The sequence below is a fragment of the Fulmarus glacialis genome, unplaced genomic scaffold, assembly GCF_000690835.1.
Source record: "Fulmarus glacialis isolate BGI_N327 unplaced genomic scaffold, ASM69083v1 scaffold6110, whole genome shotgun sequence".
NCBI lineage: Eukaryota > Metazoa > Chordata > Aves > Procellariiformes > Procellariidae > Fulmarus > Fulmarus glacialis.
In genome coordinates this window covers 1-17,026 of record NW_009185762.1, presented here as the reverse complement: position 1 = coordinate 17,026, position 17,026 = coordinate 1, and the positions used below count along the sequence as shown (strand labels likewise).

General features: G+C 38.1%; 1 protein-coding gene across 1 annotated transcript in view; it reads left to right on the top strand.

Annotated features, from left to right (window-relative positions):
• The window catches only part of LOC104076609 (angiopoietin-4-like), a gene marked incomplete at its 3' end in the record, with an annotated part of 38,524 nt that extends 22,575 nt beyond the window's left edge, over window positions 1–15,949 (top strand). The window contains exons 2-5 of the mRNA XM_009577564.1: window positions 11,078–11,233; window positions 14,284–14,405; window positions 15,072–15,129; window positions 15,772–15,949. Coding sequence (XP_009575859.1) covers window positions 11,078–11,233; window positions 14,284–14,405; window positions 15,072–15,129; window positions 15,772–15,949 — 514 coding nt within the window. The remainder of the gene's footprint in view (window positions 1–11,077; window positions 11,234–14,283; window positions 14,406–15,071; window positions 15,130–15,771) is intronic.
• Window positions 15,950–17,026: the final 1,077 nt, after the last annotated feature.

The following is a 17,026-nucleotide window of genomic DNA, read 5'->3' as shown; positions in this document are numbered from 1 at the left end:
AACTTCAGATCTTTCCACTGCTGCTTCTAAAACAGGGTTTTTATAATCTATTTAGTGGAATGAACTCATCCCTATTTTATATATACATACATGTATGTGCATATGTAAATATATGTACATGTATACTGAATATGTGACAGTTTCAATCTGAGATTTTTATGCACGTTTCTCATTTTAATAATTATTGGAAGTGAGTATTTGGCAACAATTTTATTTAGGTATTTCAATTCACTGTTCAACATGTATTCAAGCAATCAGTTCCATCAGCACAGGAAGAAACCAAATTTTCTGGGACGGCACATATTTTGGCAGGACCATCTCCCCAGTATGCAGAGTTAAACATTCATTATAACGCTGAGAATTATAGGTATGTCTGGAGGCACTTAAAGATTAATGGGTATATATAGAATTTCAAGAATGGAAAGAAAAGGTGTTAGAATTTGTACTAGTAGTTAACTTTTTTTATAGTGCTGTGGGAAACTGAAGTTCTTAGTTTACTGCTACAGATATTTCTGGAAATTTCATTTATTTGTGCCTTAAAATTATAAAGTGATTCCAGCAGAGATGTATCAGTATCATTTTTTAATGTCTGTAGTAAAATTAAGGTAAACATTTTCATGTATCCAGAATATCTATCATTAAACCGCTAGTGCCCAGATTATTGTAATAAAAGTTAAGAACCATAAATATAGCCAAACTTTATAGGACTCAGTTGAATATTGCTGTCTACCTACGTTTATAACCCATAATTTAAGGGAGTTATTATGTATACACTCATGTAAATCTATGCACATAAATACCGTGTGAGAGAATATATAAACTCTTGCCTAGATATTAATTGCTGATAGTCTGAAGTAGTTCAGCAGATTTCAGGCCTCTACGTCCCTGGGTTCTGCGGGGGAATGGATTTTACAGCACATAGAGTTTTTGCTCTTTGCTGTATTAGGTATCAATGGACAAGAACATCAGTCTTCAATATAAACTGGAATCACGGTGTTGAAGCCAAATGCTGAACACAAGACATAAAGCAAAATAAAATAATATTTGCCATTATGAGGCAAGGGAAAGGAAGAGAAAAGAACAGGGCTCTTAATTAAAATATTCTCATTCTGTGTAGGATTCTTTTAAACATTTTTCACTAAATAAGACATGCTAAGGTGAGGGATCTCATCTGCTTACAAACACCTTGGCTGCTCGGGTACTCTAGCTTGTCAAAGGCTTCACTGAGAGTCAGAAGTTGGTAGCAGCATGCTCTGCCATCGAGCAGACCACGAACCACGCTGTCACTGCAGATATGTTCTGCTTCCATTTTTCCCTGTGTTTTGAGGTAATATGTTATCCACGTGAACACTAGTCATGGCCACAAGGATCACTGGCCCTGCACTTCATCTGTTTTTGGACAAGGCAAAACCCTGCCATAGTTCAGTCCTTACCAGGTGCCTGTGAAACATCATAGGCATCACAGATAGGGAGTACACAATAAGATTTACATTTCTGGTAATGCTGAAACTTTAGGAAGCTTGAATTATTCCCTGTCACTTAGCAAATGATATGAGATCACTTTCAGTTTTCCTCACCACTAGGTTATTTGTGATAGAAGCACACACACGGAGGATGTGAATGCATAGTGCACAGATCATAAGTTCCGCTGAGTGTTTTAAGACTGGTGGGATGCAGGGGGTGGATGTTTTGTAGATCTCTCTGAGTTAAAGGTAAGAATAAGTAGTTGCCTGGAACAGTGGGAAAGGTGTTTGATGGCCCAGGGGATCCCCTTCCATTCCTGTAACCCCATCTGTATTGAAATTGCAGTACTTTCAGTGGTTTCAGTGCATCTAAACTTCCCATTTATGCTTTCAAAAAAGATCCCAAATTAAGACTGTAGATTATTGGCAGTCATCATCATAATATAATGTCCTGGGTCTTCAGATGACTTTGAGACTTTGTACCAGATGCTGATGAAAGGCAGAAGGGTAATCTCCAACGAAGTTACAACCTACACAGGAAAGACAGACAAATGGTAATAAAAAAAATTTGTGATTTCTTCATCAGGGAGGACTTAAGATAGAGAATCTGAGAGCTGAAGGCAGAGCTCATGGCAGTGAATAAAGAGATTCCCCTTCTGCGATATTTATATAAGGCACTACAGAAAGAAGAAACTTGTGAAAGACTAGAATGTAATGCAGTTGAGTCTTAATTTCACAACCTTTCTTGGAAAAGTGTTTTCATACAGAGAATACTAACAATACGCTCATATGTCATAGTGCCAAATGTAAGAAACCAAGCAGAATTAAAAATAGATTAAGTAATACAATGTTAAAACATTATGCTACCTCCTATAACACAAAAAAAAGGTATAAGTAGATTCCAAACTATACTACAGCTTCGCAGGTTCACTGAAAGTTTCGCCATAAGCTGGCAGTGCAATATAGCAACCAGAACTATTTATGCAGTTTAAGATTACATTTTTCAAGAACCATATGTAATGTAGTGGAGAGATATTTCAGTGGCACTAATTTTGATTATGAGTCGTATGTCCATCTTCAGGAATGAACCATAAGATGTTTAAACATTCTTCTACACAGAAGTTGTTACAAAATTAGTCATTCTGAAAAGTACTCCTCACCAAAAGTATCTTTGCTAAAGAAAATTAATTAGATCCACACTTCAACAGAAAAATATTTTTTTAAAAATCCCCCCAGATGTTAATTTTTTTAAGGTAAGATTGCAGATGATGTCTTTTCTACAATTATGCCTTTCCCTTCACCGTATATTGAGGATGGTTCACATTTGCAGTCAATTGTATAATCATAAATGAGTTTAGTTTATAGAATTAAGTGGTTTGGAAAGTTAGATCAAGAAAGAAAAATATGGTTGACACTGTAATAAAATTTGTAAAGGTTAACATTAAACTGGATAATTCTTTGAACCAGGAATATTACTAATCAGTAGAAAATAGGAACATATTGTTCTGATTTACTTGTTATAAGTAGCTTCCTTATGGGACCATTTAATCACATTTGATATGATTCTCAGTTATGCTGCTTATTGACTTTATTAAGCCTTAAGGTTAGAAAACTGAGAGATCTAATATTCATACAAAAGTAATTGAAATTGACTCTTAGAGGGTTTTGTATGCTTTTGTAATAACTGTAATTAATTACATTTGAAATGACAAATACATTTCATTTATACAGATTTTTGGGTTTTAGTCTAGAAAAGGGCAAGCTTTTAGAGTGATATAAAACTTTGAAAAAAAATTGGAAAGTTTTCTTGAAGATGCCTTAGTAAAAAGGTCAGATTGAATTTTCAGGCCAGTACAATCAATACTTGGTCTAAGTCAATAGACTGTCTTTGATATGCCAGATACTTTGTGAGGAAGTGAAATTCAACCTTCTTGCTCCCATAAATTACCCATATATTGAATATTATGTTATTGCATAAATCTAACTGGGGAAGTCTTCTGACATCTTGAAACAAAGAACTCTGTGTTCCCCATATCTTGTCTTGACTGGTGTAACAAGAGATATTTCTACCCATATTAAAGTACAATGCTTAATAAAAATACTTTTGCTTCTGGTTTCCCAAGATTCCAGTGGGATGCCATACAGTGTATTCTTCCACCATCATTATCTATTATTGTCTATTACATTTTATGTACTTTACTGTGTAACATAACATGGAACAGAGATGTCAAGCTACCACCGACACAAGCTTGAGTATCCACAAATTGATTGATTTTCAGAGACTGTAGTTTCTAAAGCATCCTAACAGAAGTAACTTGAGTACAATACAGTGCTGCCATTTTATAGTTGAAGAGCTGGTTCACACAATAGTTTCTCAGATGGTTCTGCATTCTGCGTCCCTACGGAGGTGTATTCATACATTCAGAAACATCCTGAGTGACTTTCCTCTTTTTGCTGATTTGTTCTATACAGAACAATTCCTCTTATTTGTATCATTATGTGTGGGTTTTTTTTTTTTTTTAATTTGTTGTGTCTTTAATTCAGGAGACTCCTCTTTTTTATTGACTTCCTTCTAAAAGTTTCATTAGGAGATAAGTTTTCCAAATGTCTCCTCAGTCTAATGGAGATTTTACTATAGAGTTTGATTCCAAATATTGAGTCTGTGAGCTTAGATCTGAAGTAAAGTAATAAAAAACCTGAGAAGAATGAAAAAACAAAACTAGAAAGAACCATAAATTACCATATAATCTGCCTGATCTTTACATAAAGTATTCTTTTAAGACACCCAGTGATGGAGTTTTCACAGTTTTCCCACAGAATCCCTATAAGTATTTTATTACCTGTACTGTTAGAAAACTTTTTCCCTAATATATAAAAGTTAAACTTCACTTACTGCACCTTCATGGATGTGGAAAGCAGGTTATTCTCTTTCTCTTTGCAGTTTTATGTCCTTCTAGTCAGTTATTTTCTTGTTAGCCTTCTTATTAAGCTAAACTTTCCTAAGTCTTTCAGTTTTCTAGATTTATGACCATTCTTTGTCTTCCATACACTCTCCCAAAATAATGTGCATCTTTCTTGAATTGCAACATTCAGAACTGGAGACAAAACTCCTGTAGATACTTTACTGGTGCTGAATGCAGCAGAAAGATTACTTCATGTGTGTTGGAATAATCTATTACATCTGATTTCTTTTGACAGAAAGGTGTCTGGTCATCTTTTTGTTTATCTGAAGTGGAAAACCCGTTTTTTTAATTTTTTTTTTTTTTTTTATCTGCTAAAAGATTTTTCTGTATTCATAGCAAACTTTTATTTAACTGAAGGTTGCTATAAAACCAAGCTCAACCACCATGAAGTCAGGTGTCGTTAGTACTTTGGAAGTCACCTGGATTAGAAATCTCAGTATCAATCAGCTGGGGCTGACTTGAACAGTGTTTGGCTGCTGTGTGCTGAGAATGCAGCTGTGTTTTCACTGGTCACATGCTAAAGAAACAAGTAGTGGTTATTTGTATCTGTGATCCTCCATACTATGAGGATATGTTCACAGTTTTTATATATGTATCTTATGCAGGCTATAAATTAAATATACATAATAGAAGCTTGGCAACAAAGCTCGTGAAGGGTCTAGAGCACAAGTCTTATGAGGAGCAGCTGAGGGAACTGGGGTTGTTTAGCCTGGAGAAGAGGAGGCTGAGGGGAGACCTCATTGCTGAAAGCAGGTTGTAGCGAGGTGGGTGTCGGTCTCTTCTTCCAAGTAACAAGTGATAGGACAAGAGGAAATGGCCTCAAGTTGTGCCAGGGGAGGTTTAGACTGGACATTAGGAAAAATTTCTTCACCAAAAGGGTTGTCAAGCCTTGGAAGAGGCTGCCCAGGGAAGTGGTAGAGTCACCATCCCTGGAAGTATTTAAAAGACGTGTGGATGTGGTGCTTAGGGACATGGTTTAGTGGTGGACTTGGCAGTGCTAGGTTAACAGTTGGACTTGATGATCTGAAAGGTCTTTTCCAACCTAAACGATTCTGTGATTCTATAATCAAGCTGAGGGCAATTTAATTGTGTCTATTAATTATGCTTTATAGCCAGATAGTAAACATATGAAATGCATAGATTCAGGCATTCAAGGATTCAAGGATTTAAGGAAAAGTATCCTTGATGTGTTTGGAACATTTGGTTTGGAAAAAATAACCTGATATTTCAGTTCAGAAATACAGATATTCATTTCAACATGAGGTAGTTTAGAGGATATACACACTCTGCAAGTCATTGTTTCTCTGTCAGGAATAGAATTTGGAAAACCAAAATATTGTGATTTCGGGTTAAGATATAAAAAATATCTAACTGAGAAATCAAAATGATGAGTTGCAATATTACAGAAATTATGAAACTGCAGAAACAACTACAGAATAATGAATTGCACAAGTATTATTCAAATAATTACTATCATTAAGGGGCAACTGAAAAACTAACAAGCTTATTTTCTTGCTTCCTCAAGGCTAGAAGTCTGGGTATATTGCATTAAAAGAAAAAAAGATAAAACAGAGTTTCTATAGCCAGCTTTCCTCAAAAATGTTTGCTTGGCTATGTACAGAGTTGCTGGATTACTTTTCTGGTTCCTTTTAGAATTGAAACCCACAAATATTTATGCATATTTCATAACCAATGATTTTCATATTCTGCATATCCCAACAGGCCTTTCTGTGAGTCCAGTTTGTGTACCAGTCATTTAAAGCTTTCACTTTAGCTCAGCAATGGTTGATTTCATAAATTCACTGGAATTATCAGTATGCATCCTGTATCATCTTAATGTAGATAACCAGTTACCCAAGATCCGAGGAAGTTTCTTCCTCAGATGGATCACTTCTTGTCTCCTTTGGTGCAATCTATATTGCAATCCTACTAAGTCTAATTGAGGACAGATTTGGAAAAGTAGTTGTCTTCATTGTCTATTTGATGGTATATCTACTATTTTTTTTCTGGATGATGTGCACTTATCTTGACATGCTTAAAGCCCAGGTAAGGTTGTTCCAAATCAGGTGCATATTAGCGTGTTAACATTTGAGCATTATTCATTGCCTTTATGTGCCATCCATGTTCATTTCCCCTGATTACCACTCATCACATACGGTCAGAAATAGTGGAAGGACATATTCTGGTTGGTCTCTACTCCTTGAATCTGAAATACGAGAAGGCTGCATCATTGTAAATTTGTTGTTTTACCAATCTTTTCTCATTGACAAACAGTTCATAGAAGATGCTATTTTTTAAAAATACATGTAATGTTGGCTTTTTCAATACACAAATAAAATCATTTTTCTTGGTGATAAACTCCTTCCTAACCCCTTCGGCTTCTGCAAAAGTCAAAGAAATTCTATGGTATTCTATATATCTCAACTTCTTCCAGCTTATTGACACCTAAGGCTGTTTATTTATTTATAAAATACAAATTACATTAAATGTCATTTTTATATCTGACTCCCTGAGGCTGTTTGTCAGTGTAGGGAGGTATGACCCTCCCTCAGACAGAAAAACAAAGAAAGAAGAAAAGAACTTTCATTGGTTGTTGTATAGTATTACTAGTACATCTTCAGGTGTGCAAAGCAAGACAAGACAAAGCAGCTCTTACAAAATATCACTGGTGCATTGTCTTTCTATTATTCCAAATGATGTGCAATACATGGTTAATGGTAGGAGAGGGACAGCAGTCTATTGTTACTTTAACTTGCATTCTTGTTCTAAGGCCCTGTATGAAAATCTAATGTCATCTGGATATCATAGCAGTCCTTACCATATAATTACATGGGACCAACATTACTTGATCAAAGTAAAAGAAAAAGCTCTTATTTTATTTATAAGCCATCTGCCACAAACCATTAGCATTTACTTAAGCCCTAAGTTACAGTTTCCATTTTAATAGTTCTATTAGTGTTTGGGTGGTTTCTATGAAGATTATTCAACAAACATTGTCCAGAAAAAGCTAGATACTTCTAATGCATAATCCTCTGGAATGTTTATTAAACAATAACACTGAACCTTCTGACAGTTTTATTTCTGAGAATGCTATAATGTTGTTATGCATCCCACCGGTAATTCTGCATTACCAAAAACTCCTGTGCAATGTAACGAGTCTTACTGAAAGCAGATGCAGCCGAATTAATAACAGGGACATCAATGCACTATACAAAGTCATATAGTGGAAGGGGTGGGATGGGGGGCAAAGAATGCAGAAGAGAATTCTGTGTCACTTTTGCAGCAAAAAGTAACTGAAATAAGGAGAAACAGTAATACAAGGATTTGAAAATCCAAATGTAAAAAGTAGATTCATCTGAAAAGAGTATTTCATCATGCATTATATATTTACTGTTTAATGCAGAGTCTCTGGACAAATTGAATTTAACTTAATTATAGAATTAAGGGGTTCTAAAAAATTACTTAAACCCCTAAATGTTCTTGAATTTACTTCAGTGAATAGGTTTCTGCGTGGCACATTTTCTGTGAGGCCACCCTGCAAGGATCCTTTTATCACCTGTTAAATAGATGCTATTCCTGTTAACTAACCACAAAGAAAGCTCAGTCTAAGGTTCAGTACACTTAACACAAAGCCTCCAAAGAAGGGAAGGCTTCAGATAAAACTCAGTGCTTGGCCATAATGAACCTGGTAAATGTTGGTTTCCTGCAATAAAAATAATAGGTGAAATCTTGGCCTATTGAAGTCAATGGGAATTTTGCCATTGATTTGAGCAGGGCCGCTATTGCAACCAATGAATCTAGTGAACAAACTAAAAGAAGTGGGTGAAGGAAGGAAGGGGAATTAATGTAACAGAACCTATACATTATTTCAGTTATATTGTTCTACCCTCCTTTGCCTGAGTGAATAGCTCCTGATATTCCTGAGATGTGCTCACAGAAACTATTGTGGCAGTGTACTGAACACCAAATATTTACAAAAGCATTTAACGACTAATTCTGAAACAGGAAAATCAGCTTTGTTGTTATAATGAGTCAGTCTCAGATTCAACCAGAGGTTGTTTTAGGGGTGAGTAACCAAGGGCAATTGCCCAAGACTGGATACCATGGGGAGTGTGTCAGACTACAATAATTAAAAGTACAAGTTATCCAATATGCTTCAATCTATGCCTGTGTTCTTGCTAGTCAAAACCTGCTGTAGCTCCACACAGATACAGTTAGATCTCTTAAACACAATACTTTCTGTGAGTAAAATAAAAAGCAAAAAATTTAGTTAGAAGTATAAATGTCTTTCTGTCTTTTTATATTTATATCCCTATATGTGTTTCTTTTTATTGATGTGTGAAAATACCTAATTTCTGATTTCTGATGTGTAATAAGTGTAGCCACCATATTTTTGCACGGGTTTTCCCAGACATCCATTACACACACGCACCACATGGCCCATGTACAGCAAGGCAGTTTCATAAAGCTGTGGACTAACAAATCAAGCACTGTACAGCCACACCACAGACATGCTATGGTCCTATCTGGAAACAAAAAACACTGGATGTGAGGAAATGTATGTGTTAGTACCCCATCATAGGCTGTACCATTGTACTTGAGAGCCCTATGTTTCTTTACAGGAGGTGAAAGCTGTGGGAGAAATTTGAACTTCTTGTTCAGGTGTTCCAGTATCTGGACCAGAATATGGAGAAGCACAACCATCCAGGCTGTGGGGCTCTTTCATAGGGATTAGTTGTAACCAAGGGATAGTTTGGAAAAAAAAAAAACTGGTTAGAAAACAACAAGAAGCAAAGGATGGTTAAAAATACATTATCTGATGTGAAAGAGATATACAGGCAAAATATTTCTGAACATAAAAGCATGGTGTAGAAATGTGATGGATCTGTAAAATCTCCCTTGAACCAGCTTAATATCTGTTAACATTTATCTCACAGTAATAAACTTACACTGGGAGTGGAAAATGATTACATTGTTTTGCAATACATAGTTTTCCTTGGCTGTTAAATCTCATTTTAATACTTATCAGAGTATTCAACAATAAATTTTCCACACCACTTAAAACACTCTGCAGGTTTCTAACCCAGAGTGGTTACCTGGCAATTCAAGCAAATGTTTTTGATATCTGAAACTGTAGAACATCCACTTTGGTTTTGACCATCATGGGTATTAAGTGATTCTCCAAACTGGGGTAAACAAATAAACAAACAAACAAACAAACCACCAACAGTCTTATGCAGAAAATATTTTACATTGTGGCAGTGTTCTTTCTCTGTAAAAATGTTTTTAAAACTAGTAGGAGGTGCACATAAATGATCAAATTTGCAATAAATCTTTTGTGAACTCAGCTGATGGGGCTCATCAGAACATCTAACAGTAGTTACCCCTAAGCACAGGAATGCTTATAGATAAGATGAAAGCAGCCCTTCTTATTAATCACACTGTGTATCTGACTCTTGCTCCTTTCTTCAGTCTTTAAATCAACTCCATCTGGTTCTTACTATTTAGTTGTGCAGCTTACCTTTCACAATGAAACATGCTTACTGCTGCAGAAGCAGGTCCAATGTGATTAAAATTATTAGGTAAAACAGTGGTTGCTTAAGTCTGGAATCAGGAAACCATAAAAACCATGATCAGGCACAAAATGAAACTGAGGACCAAATCTTCACTGGGTGTAAATTGGCTAGACTCCAGCTGATTTCAGTGAAAGGTATTAAAAACAATGTTCTGGGCCACCTTTCTTTATGTTAATACTTTATGGAGCACATCAAGCAAGATGCTAGAACAATGCTTGTATAAGCAAGAAACAATCTCATCATATTGCAGACTAGTCCTGGGTTCATGATCTGTTGTGGCAGGGTGAGGACCTAGGTAGCTAGAAGGGAATGACCCTGCCTATGTTAACTAAAACAAACCAAAACAAAAAGTGACCCTCTCTCTGGGGTCCCGGTATATTTAGAGGGTCCTGATTCAGATTCTGTTCAACAGACTGCAAGTGCAAGCCAAACAATATCACAACAAAAGCAAAGTGGCAAAACAGCTTTCTATGTTTTTTGGTCAACAACTTCCTTCTTTTATTGGCATGACAGTGTCTCCATTCCTTTACAATTTTTTGGTCAGAGCTAAACTAAGCTGTGTTCACTGCTGAGTTTGTGAAACTCTTTGTGGTGACCTAACCCAGTAAAAAATCATATTGCTGAATGACTGTGAGATAGGAACAATCCGGGGGAGGTAGGATATCGTAGGATCTCTTCTAGGTAGGACTCACATGTACGTTATGATGTACAAGTAGGACCTGGCATTTTGCTGTGGAGAGCTTTGTTCTTTTAGGGGTTTGTTTTGGAGCTGCCATGACATCTCTACCCCAAATGCTTACTGCAACCTTGACACAGATGGAGGCAGGCAGGGCCTGCTCCAGCTCGTGCCAGCAGGCCATGATACTAGGAAAAACATTGGTTCTCTGTGACTGGACGGGGCTACCCAGACAGTCATGTCCCTACCCCAACAGTCACAGGGTCAGCTGAGACTTGGGCTCCCCCTGAAAACGTTGAAATTTCCCCTTTTGGCAAGAATGCCAGCTATGCATACTTATGTCACCAGAATGCCTAAACAGTTAAAAATACCACAGCTACAACCTTTTCTCTTTTACAGCTTGAGAACTACATTGTGGATAACATGAAATCGGAGATGGTGCAGCTGCAGCAGAATGCTGTGCAGAACCACACCGCCACCATGCTCGAGATAGGGACCAGCCTCCTCAGTCAGACAGCGGAGCAGACGAGAAAACTCACGGATGTTGAAACCCAGGTATGTTCCCTGAGTAGTTTTCTAAAAGCTGTTAATTGCAGAGAGCTTTTCCCATCCTCTTTCTTTTCTAATGCATCACCACAGAAAACATTTCAACACGGGGCTCCAAGAAACATACACGCTCTGTTTCTTGGTAACAACAGCGGTGATAACTGACCCTTGTCATGGGTCTTTCTTTTGATTTCATTTGGTTAGTATATTTAGCTCTGTGTGTGTAAGGCAGGCAGGACTGTCCAGGAAACTAAATCAGCATTTGACTTCAAGTAAACAGCCCAGCTACCAACTGTGAGTGATACAAGTGTCAAGCTAAATAATGAGTTTCAGGCTAAAATAATCTGATCTCCATTGTTTTTTGCTTCTTTACTACTACAAGAAAGTTTGTTTGTTTTCTGCAATATGTTTCCAGCTTTTTGAAAAGTAGTGTATGCCTGCAGTTTTTAAACTGTGAAGAGAGAGGGACAAACATCAGCTTTATAAAACACTGTGTACTTGTTATCACTGTAAAATTGTACAATATCACATGAATTTAAAGAGCCATCTCCATATGATTCCTAGCACTAAAATCACTGTTGTGATTGAAGTGACAAGAGTATCACTGTTGTAACACAGAGTACAATTTCATACTGGGCTTATTGCAAAGCCATGTAGTACTTTTTGCCTTGTGAATTCTTTTATCAGTTTAAGATGCTTATTTTTTTTCCTTATTTTTCCTGACTTCCTCTTGATCTTTGTAGCACGTGGTATATTACCAGCTGCACTGCATTCGCTGTTCATTTAGAACAGGGGAATTAAAGATTTGCCTTTATTTGGTTTGTTCTAGTAGCATATGTACTTCTTGAGAGATCGTATTTTCTGTTCTAATGTCCTTACTCACGTTTACAATATCATTCCCAAATTTTTACGTAATCACATTACAGTACACTGTCATACAAAAGTTCCCTGCACCTTTTTCTCTACATCTTGATTAATAGATCAACATTCACTTATAAATGTTGTGATCTCAAATGACCACAGTTTCTAAAACATAGTATATTGATTTATGAAAATGTTGGGGAAAATCTTTAATTCAGTATCAACAGAATATCTAAACGGAAACATAAGAGGTGAAGACCTATGGGTTGTAGTATCATATGTTCAATAAAGAAAAAGGAGGTGTCGGAACTCTTCTTATACATCCCAAAAGACCTACCAAGGTGTAAGTGTTGAGTAGTCATTCACGTTTTCCTCCTTTAAACAGGTAAGGGACAAAATGTGCATTGCCCTTGTCTCACTTTTCTTTTGAGGAAAGTGAGGAACCACTTCAATGTAGAGGTATCACTGGCAACTGCATGAAGGAATGGATTACTTCTTCCTTCTATACCTATTGCTGAAGAATTTAAGGGATGCCTAAGATATCACTGGGTGTGGCTCTTCCTTGTTGCAGTACTTGCTCTGACTTTCAACTCAGTGATGGCATTTCCCACCTCCCCTCTTTCAGCAGTATGAGAAAGTCCCTCGCTCTACCATCAATCAGAAAAGAGTAGTGCAGGTGGCTCAAGAAAGTGAAGAGAGACTGTTCTTGGCAGTGATGGATGTAGCCAGCTGCATGGCAGAGAGGTGAAAGTCTGTAGGATAGAAGGAGAAGAAAGGCAGGCCAGGATTTCATGCCTGTAATAAGAAGTACTCATACCAGATTAAGGAGGAGTCTGAAGGACTGAAGATAGAGCCTCTACTTCTTTAAAATGTCACTGACCCCTCCCAATCCCTGATTCATCCCAAATCCCACTGATTCCCTTTAGGCTTTCTTCTCTACCTGAAGCTCTACTGACATTTTGTAGGCTGCTCTATAGATGTATCCTCTCCGGAAATCTGTTGGTGCTTTCCTGTCTTCTTACCCCTTGCCAAACTTCGTAATACGCCTTCAATTTCTGCCAGGTCCCTCTGAAACTGTGGTGATGCCTCCTGGCACTTCCAAATATATCTGTCTTGAACAACATAACAGCTGCAAACTGATCATTTCCAATTTTTTCAACCTCTGTACACTTAAAAAAGGACAACTCAAGTTGCTCTGTGAATGTCAACAATTTAAAAAAAAATAAGGCACTGGATTGAGTTTGAAGCCATTGTTTTTGCTTTATGTTCTGTAACAAATTCCTATCAGGCATGCATGAAAAAATGTTACCATATAATCCTATGATAATACTGATAAATACTCTTCCAAGAAAGGTCTGATAGGTTCCATTAAAGAGGCATCATGTTCAGTTCCAGAAGTGATTGCATCTCAGGTGTTGTGTGCACACATACCTATAAAAACAACTTATACACACTCCTCCGGACTCTATGTAATGAACGACAATATACCAACAAAATCAGCTAATATTAATTAATATTGCTGCTTTCATTCTTGAAAGCATTCTATTATTTCCACTTTTGAACTATTTTTTGTTAGAATCTATCCTCTTTCATCTAGTTAAAAGGCTTCTTTTGGTGTGATGTGCTTAATAAAACTTGTGCTGTTGATACAGATCACCACTGAAGTGAAAGACAATTGCATAAAGCAATGTTTAGGATCACAGCCTTCATCTTAAAAATCTGTGTAAGAGTGCAAGTAGTGATAACATAAGCAGACACCAGACTTTGCCAACACTGCAAAAGAGAGAACTCAGGGGAAAGCTAAAGTAGGAATTCTGTTTACAAAACAGCGGATGTAACACTTTGGCTTCAATCCAAGTACTCTTGCACTCTTCTGGTTTAAGCATGCTTTATAGGAACACATGTTTGAGGCATGCCTCTTGTTCTTTCCATTAAAATAAAGCTTATTTGGCAGTCACCTTTCCTTTTTCTGCCGGCCTAGTATTATCCTACTGTAAACAGGGTGCCAGAATATCAGCTGGTACATATCAGTGTAGCTTGATTGAGTTCATTTGCACCAGCTGAGCAGCTGAGGTTAAAAAAGGATTTAGAAACAATTTCTGATGAATCATTAAATCAGAATGAAATGGTTGCATTATGTTGCTATAACAACATAACCAGCACAATATAAACATTAATGTTTTTAATTTATCCTTAAGGTGCTAAATCAAACATCCAGACTTGAAATTCAGCTACTGGAAAATTCACTGTCAACGTACAAACTAGAAAAACAGCTGCTACAACAGACACACGAAATCCTGAAAATTCATGAGAAAAACAGGTAAGAATGAGTAGTTGGTCTCTTACTCTCTTTCTCTGTTCATAACAAAGTGGTCTGTGCATACTTTGTCCTAAGCAACTGATGAAATGGAAGAAGCAAATATGGTAAATGGAAAGTATAGGTAATGTTTATGAAATGGCTAAAAGAGCTAGGGTGTGAACTTACAATGTGTTAGCTCCTGTATGATAAATGAAAGTTGATTTTTACCACTTTTCATGCGCACTGTAAGTTTACATCTCAGTTTGCTTCGTGACTTAGTCATATGACCACAGTGCCTGCTACTGAAAAGCATAGGGATAACTCATATAAGCACTTTCAAGTAGAAAAATATTAATAATAAATGATGAGATTATCAACTACCTTAAAGTACATAAGAAACAGAAAATCTTCAGTAGTTCATCCTTCTAATTTTAATGGATACAAAGATCTAATATGTAGAAGGATCTCTCTCTCCCTTTGAACTCAATTGTATATAGCATATTTGGAGCCATGATCCATTTAAAGAATAAGTGAATAATAAACATTTGGGTTTTATATTGAAATTGAAGAAAAAACTGTTTAGCAACACATAACTTTTTAAGCAGTGAAGTGAGAGTCAAGAATAAGTTCCAGTGTTGTCCCTTTCTGTGCTACACAGAAGCACCTCTCTGTGCTTCTGTGATACAGGGACTCAGTACCTGAAGTCACTGGATTTAGCAAACCAGTATCTCAGAAAGTGCGTGTGGTAGGTTGACCTTGTCTGGCTGCCAGACACCCACCCAGCTGTTCTCTCACTCCATGTCGTCAACAGGATAGAGGGAGAAAATATGAGGAAAAATCTTCTGGTCAAGATAAAGACAGGGAAATCACTTACCAGTTACTGTCATGGGCAAAACAGCCTTATTTATTGCCAATTAATAACAGCATAGGATAGTGAGAAATAAAAACAAAACCAAAAAGACCTTTCTCTCCTACCTCCCCTTCTTCCCAGGCTCAACTTCACTCCTCACTGGAGCAGAGCAGGAGGATGAGGAATAGGGGTTGTGGTCATTTCACTACACTTAGTCTCTCCTTCCTCGTGCTCTGTCCCTTCTCCAGTGCGGTTCTTTCCCATGGGCTACAGTCCTTCAGGATAAGATTCCTCCAATGTGGGCGCTCCACAGGCTGCAGTTTCCTTCTGGACATCTCCAGCATGGGGTCCTCCACAGGAAATACCTGCTCCACCATGGTCTTTCTTAGGGGCTACAGGGGAATCTCTGCTCCAGCACCTCCTCCCCTCCTTCTTCTCTGACCTTGTGTCTGCAGCATTGTTTCACTCACTGTCTTCCCTCACTTCTCACACTGTCATGGGGTGTTTTTACCCTTTCTCAAGTATGTTTTCCCCAAGGCGCAACCACCTTGGCTGATGGGCTCAGCTGTGCCCTGTGGTGGGTTCGTTGGAGCAGGCTGGAACCAGCGGGAAGCAGCTGTGTCCAGCACAGGGCAGCCCCGGCCTCTCCTCACAGAGGCCATCCCTGCAGCCGCCAAGCTGCCCAGACCTGGAACACCTGCACTCAATACAGTGGGTAAAGCAATTTTCCTTCTTGGCTGCCCTTCTAGAGACCTAAGGCTCAGATTCCTGCCTCTGTAACGGCCAGGTTTAGGCAGGGAGGACAGAGAGTGCTTTCACTCCCCAGCTTCACTCTCAGCTCCCTTCTAGAAAGAACAACTGTGAGGTAAGTCTAACTAGGACAAAGATTTCTATTTCCTGTATCTACATTTGACATTGAAATAAGGCAAACAGCTTTAAAAGTGAGGTAGTTACTGAAGCATCCTGTACAAGCTTTAGTGGACTGTTTAAACTGAGATCAGACAGTTTGCCAAAAAAGGCAGCGTGACTCCACTGCTGCTGGACAGGAATCGGCAACTGAGGCAGAAAGACCTGGCCCAGGGTTATATGTAAGGAAGACTAATACCACAGTAGGCAAGGAGGTACTGGGAAAAGAAGGCAAAGAACCAGGTAATGATGAAAAATAGAAGATGTTGTTACAAGGAGAGAGTCCCTTGGGATAGTCAAGAGAGTCCCTTGGGAGACAGTCCTTGAAGGACAAAGGGGTCCAGGAAGGCTGGATGTCCTTCAAGAAGGAAGTCTTAAAGGCGCAGGAGCGGGCTGTCCCCATGTGCCCTAAGAAGAACGGGTGGGGAAGACGACTGGCCTGGCTAAATGGGGAGCTCTGGCTGGGACTCAGGAAAAAGAGGAGAGTTTATCACTTGTGGAAGAGTGCAGGGATCTCGTTGGGTCATGCAGAGAGGAAATTAGAAAGGCAAAAGCCCAGCTAGAACTTAATCTTGCCATTGTCGTAAGAGACAACAAAAAATGTTTTTACAAGTATATTAATGACAAAAGGAGAGCCAAGGAGAATCTCCATCCTTTATTGGATGTGGGGGTGAACATTGCCACCAAGGACGAGGATAAGGCTGAGGTACTTAATGCCTTCTTTGCCTCAGTCTTTAATAGTCACACCAGTTATCCTCAGGGCACTCAGCCCCTTGAGCTGGAAGACAGGGACAGCGAGCAGGATGAACCCCCCGTAATCCAAGAGGAAGCAGTTAACGACCTGCTATGCCACCTCAATGCTCACAAGTCTATGGGGCTGGATGGG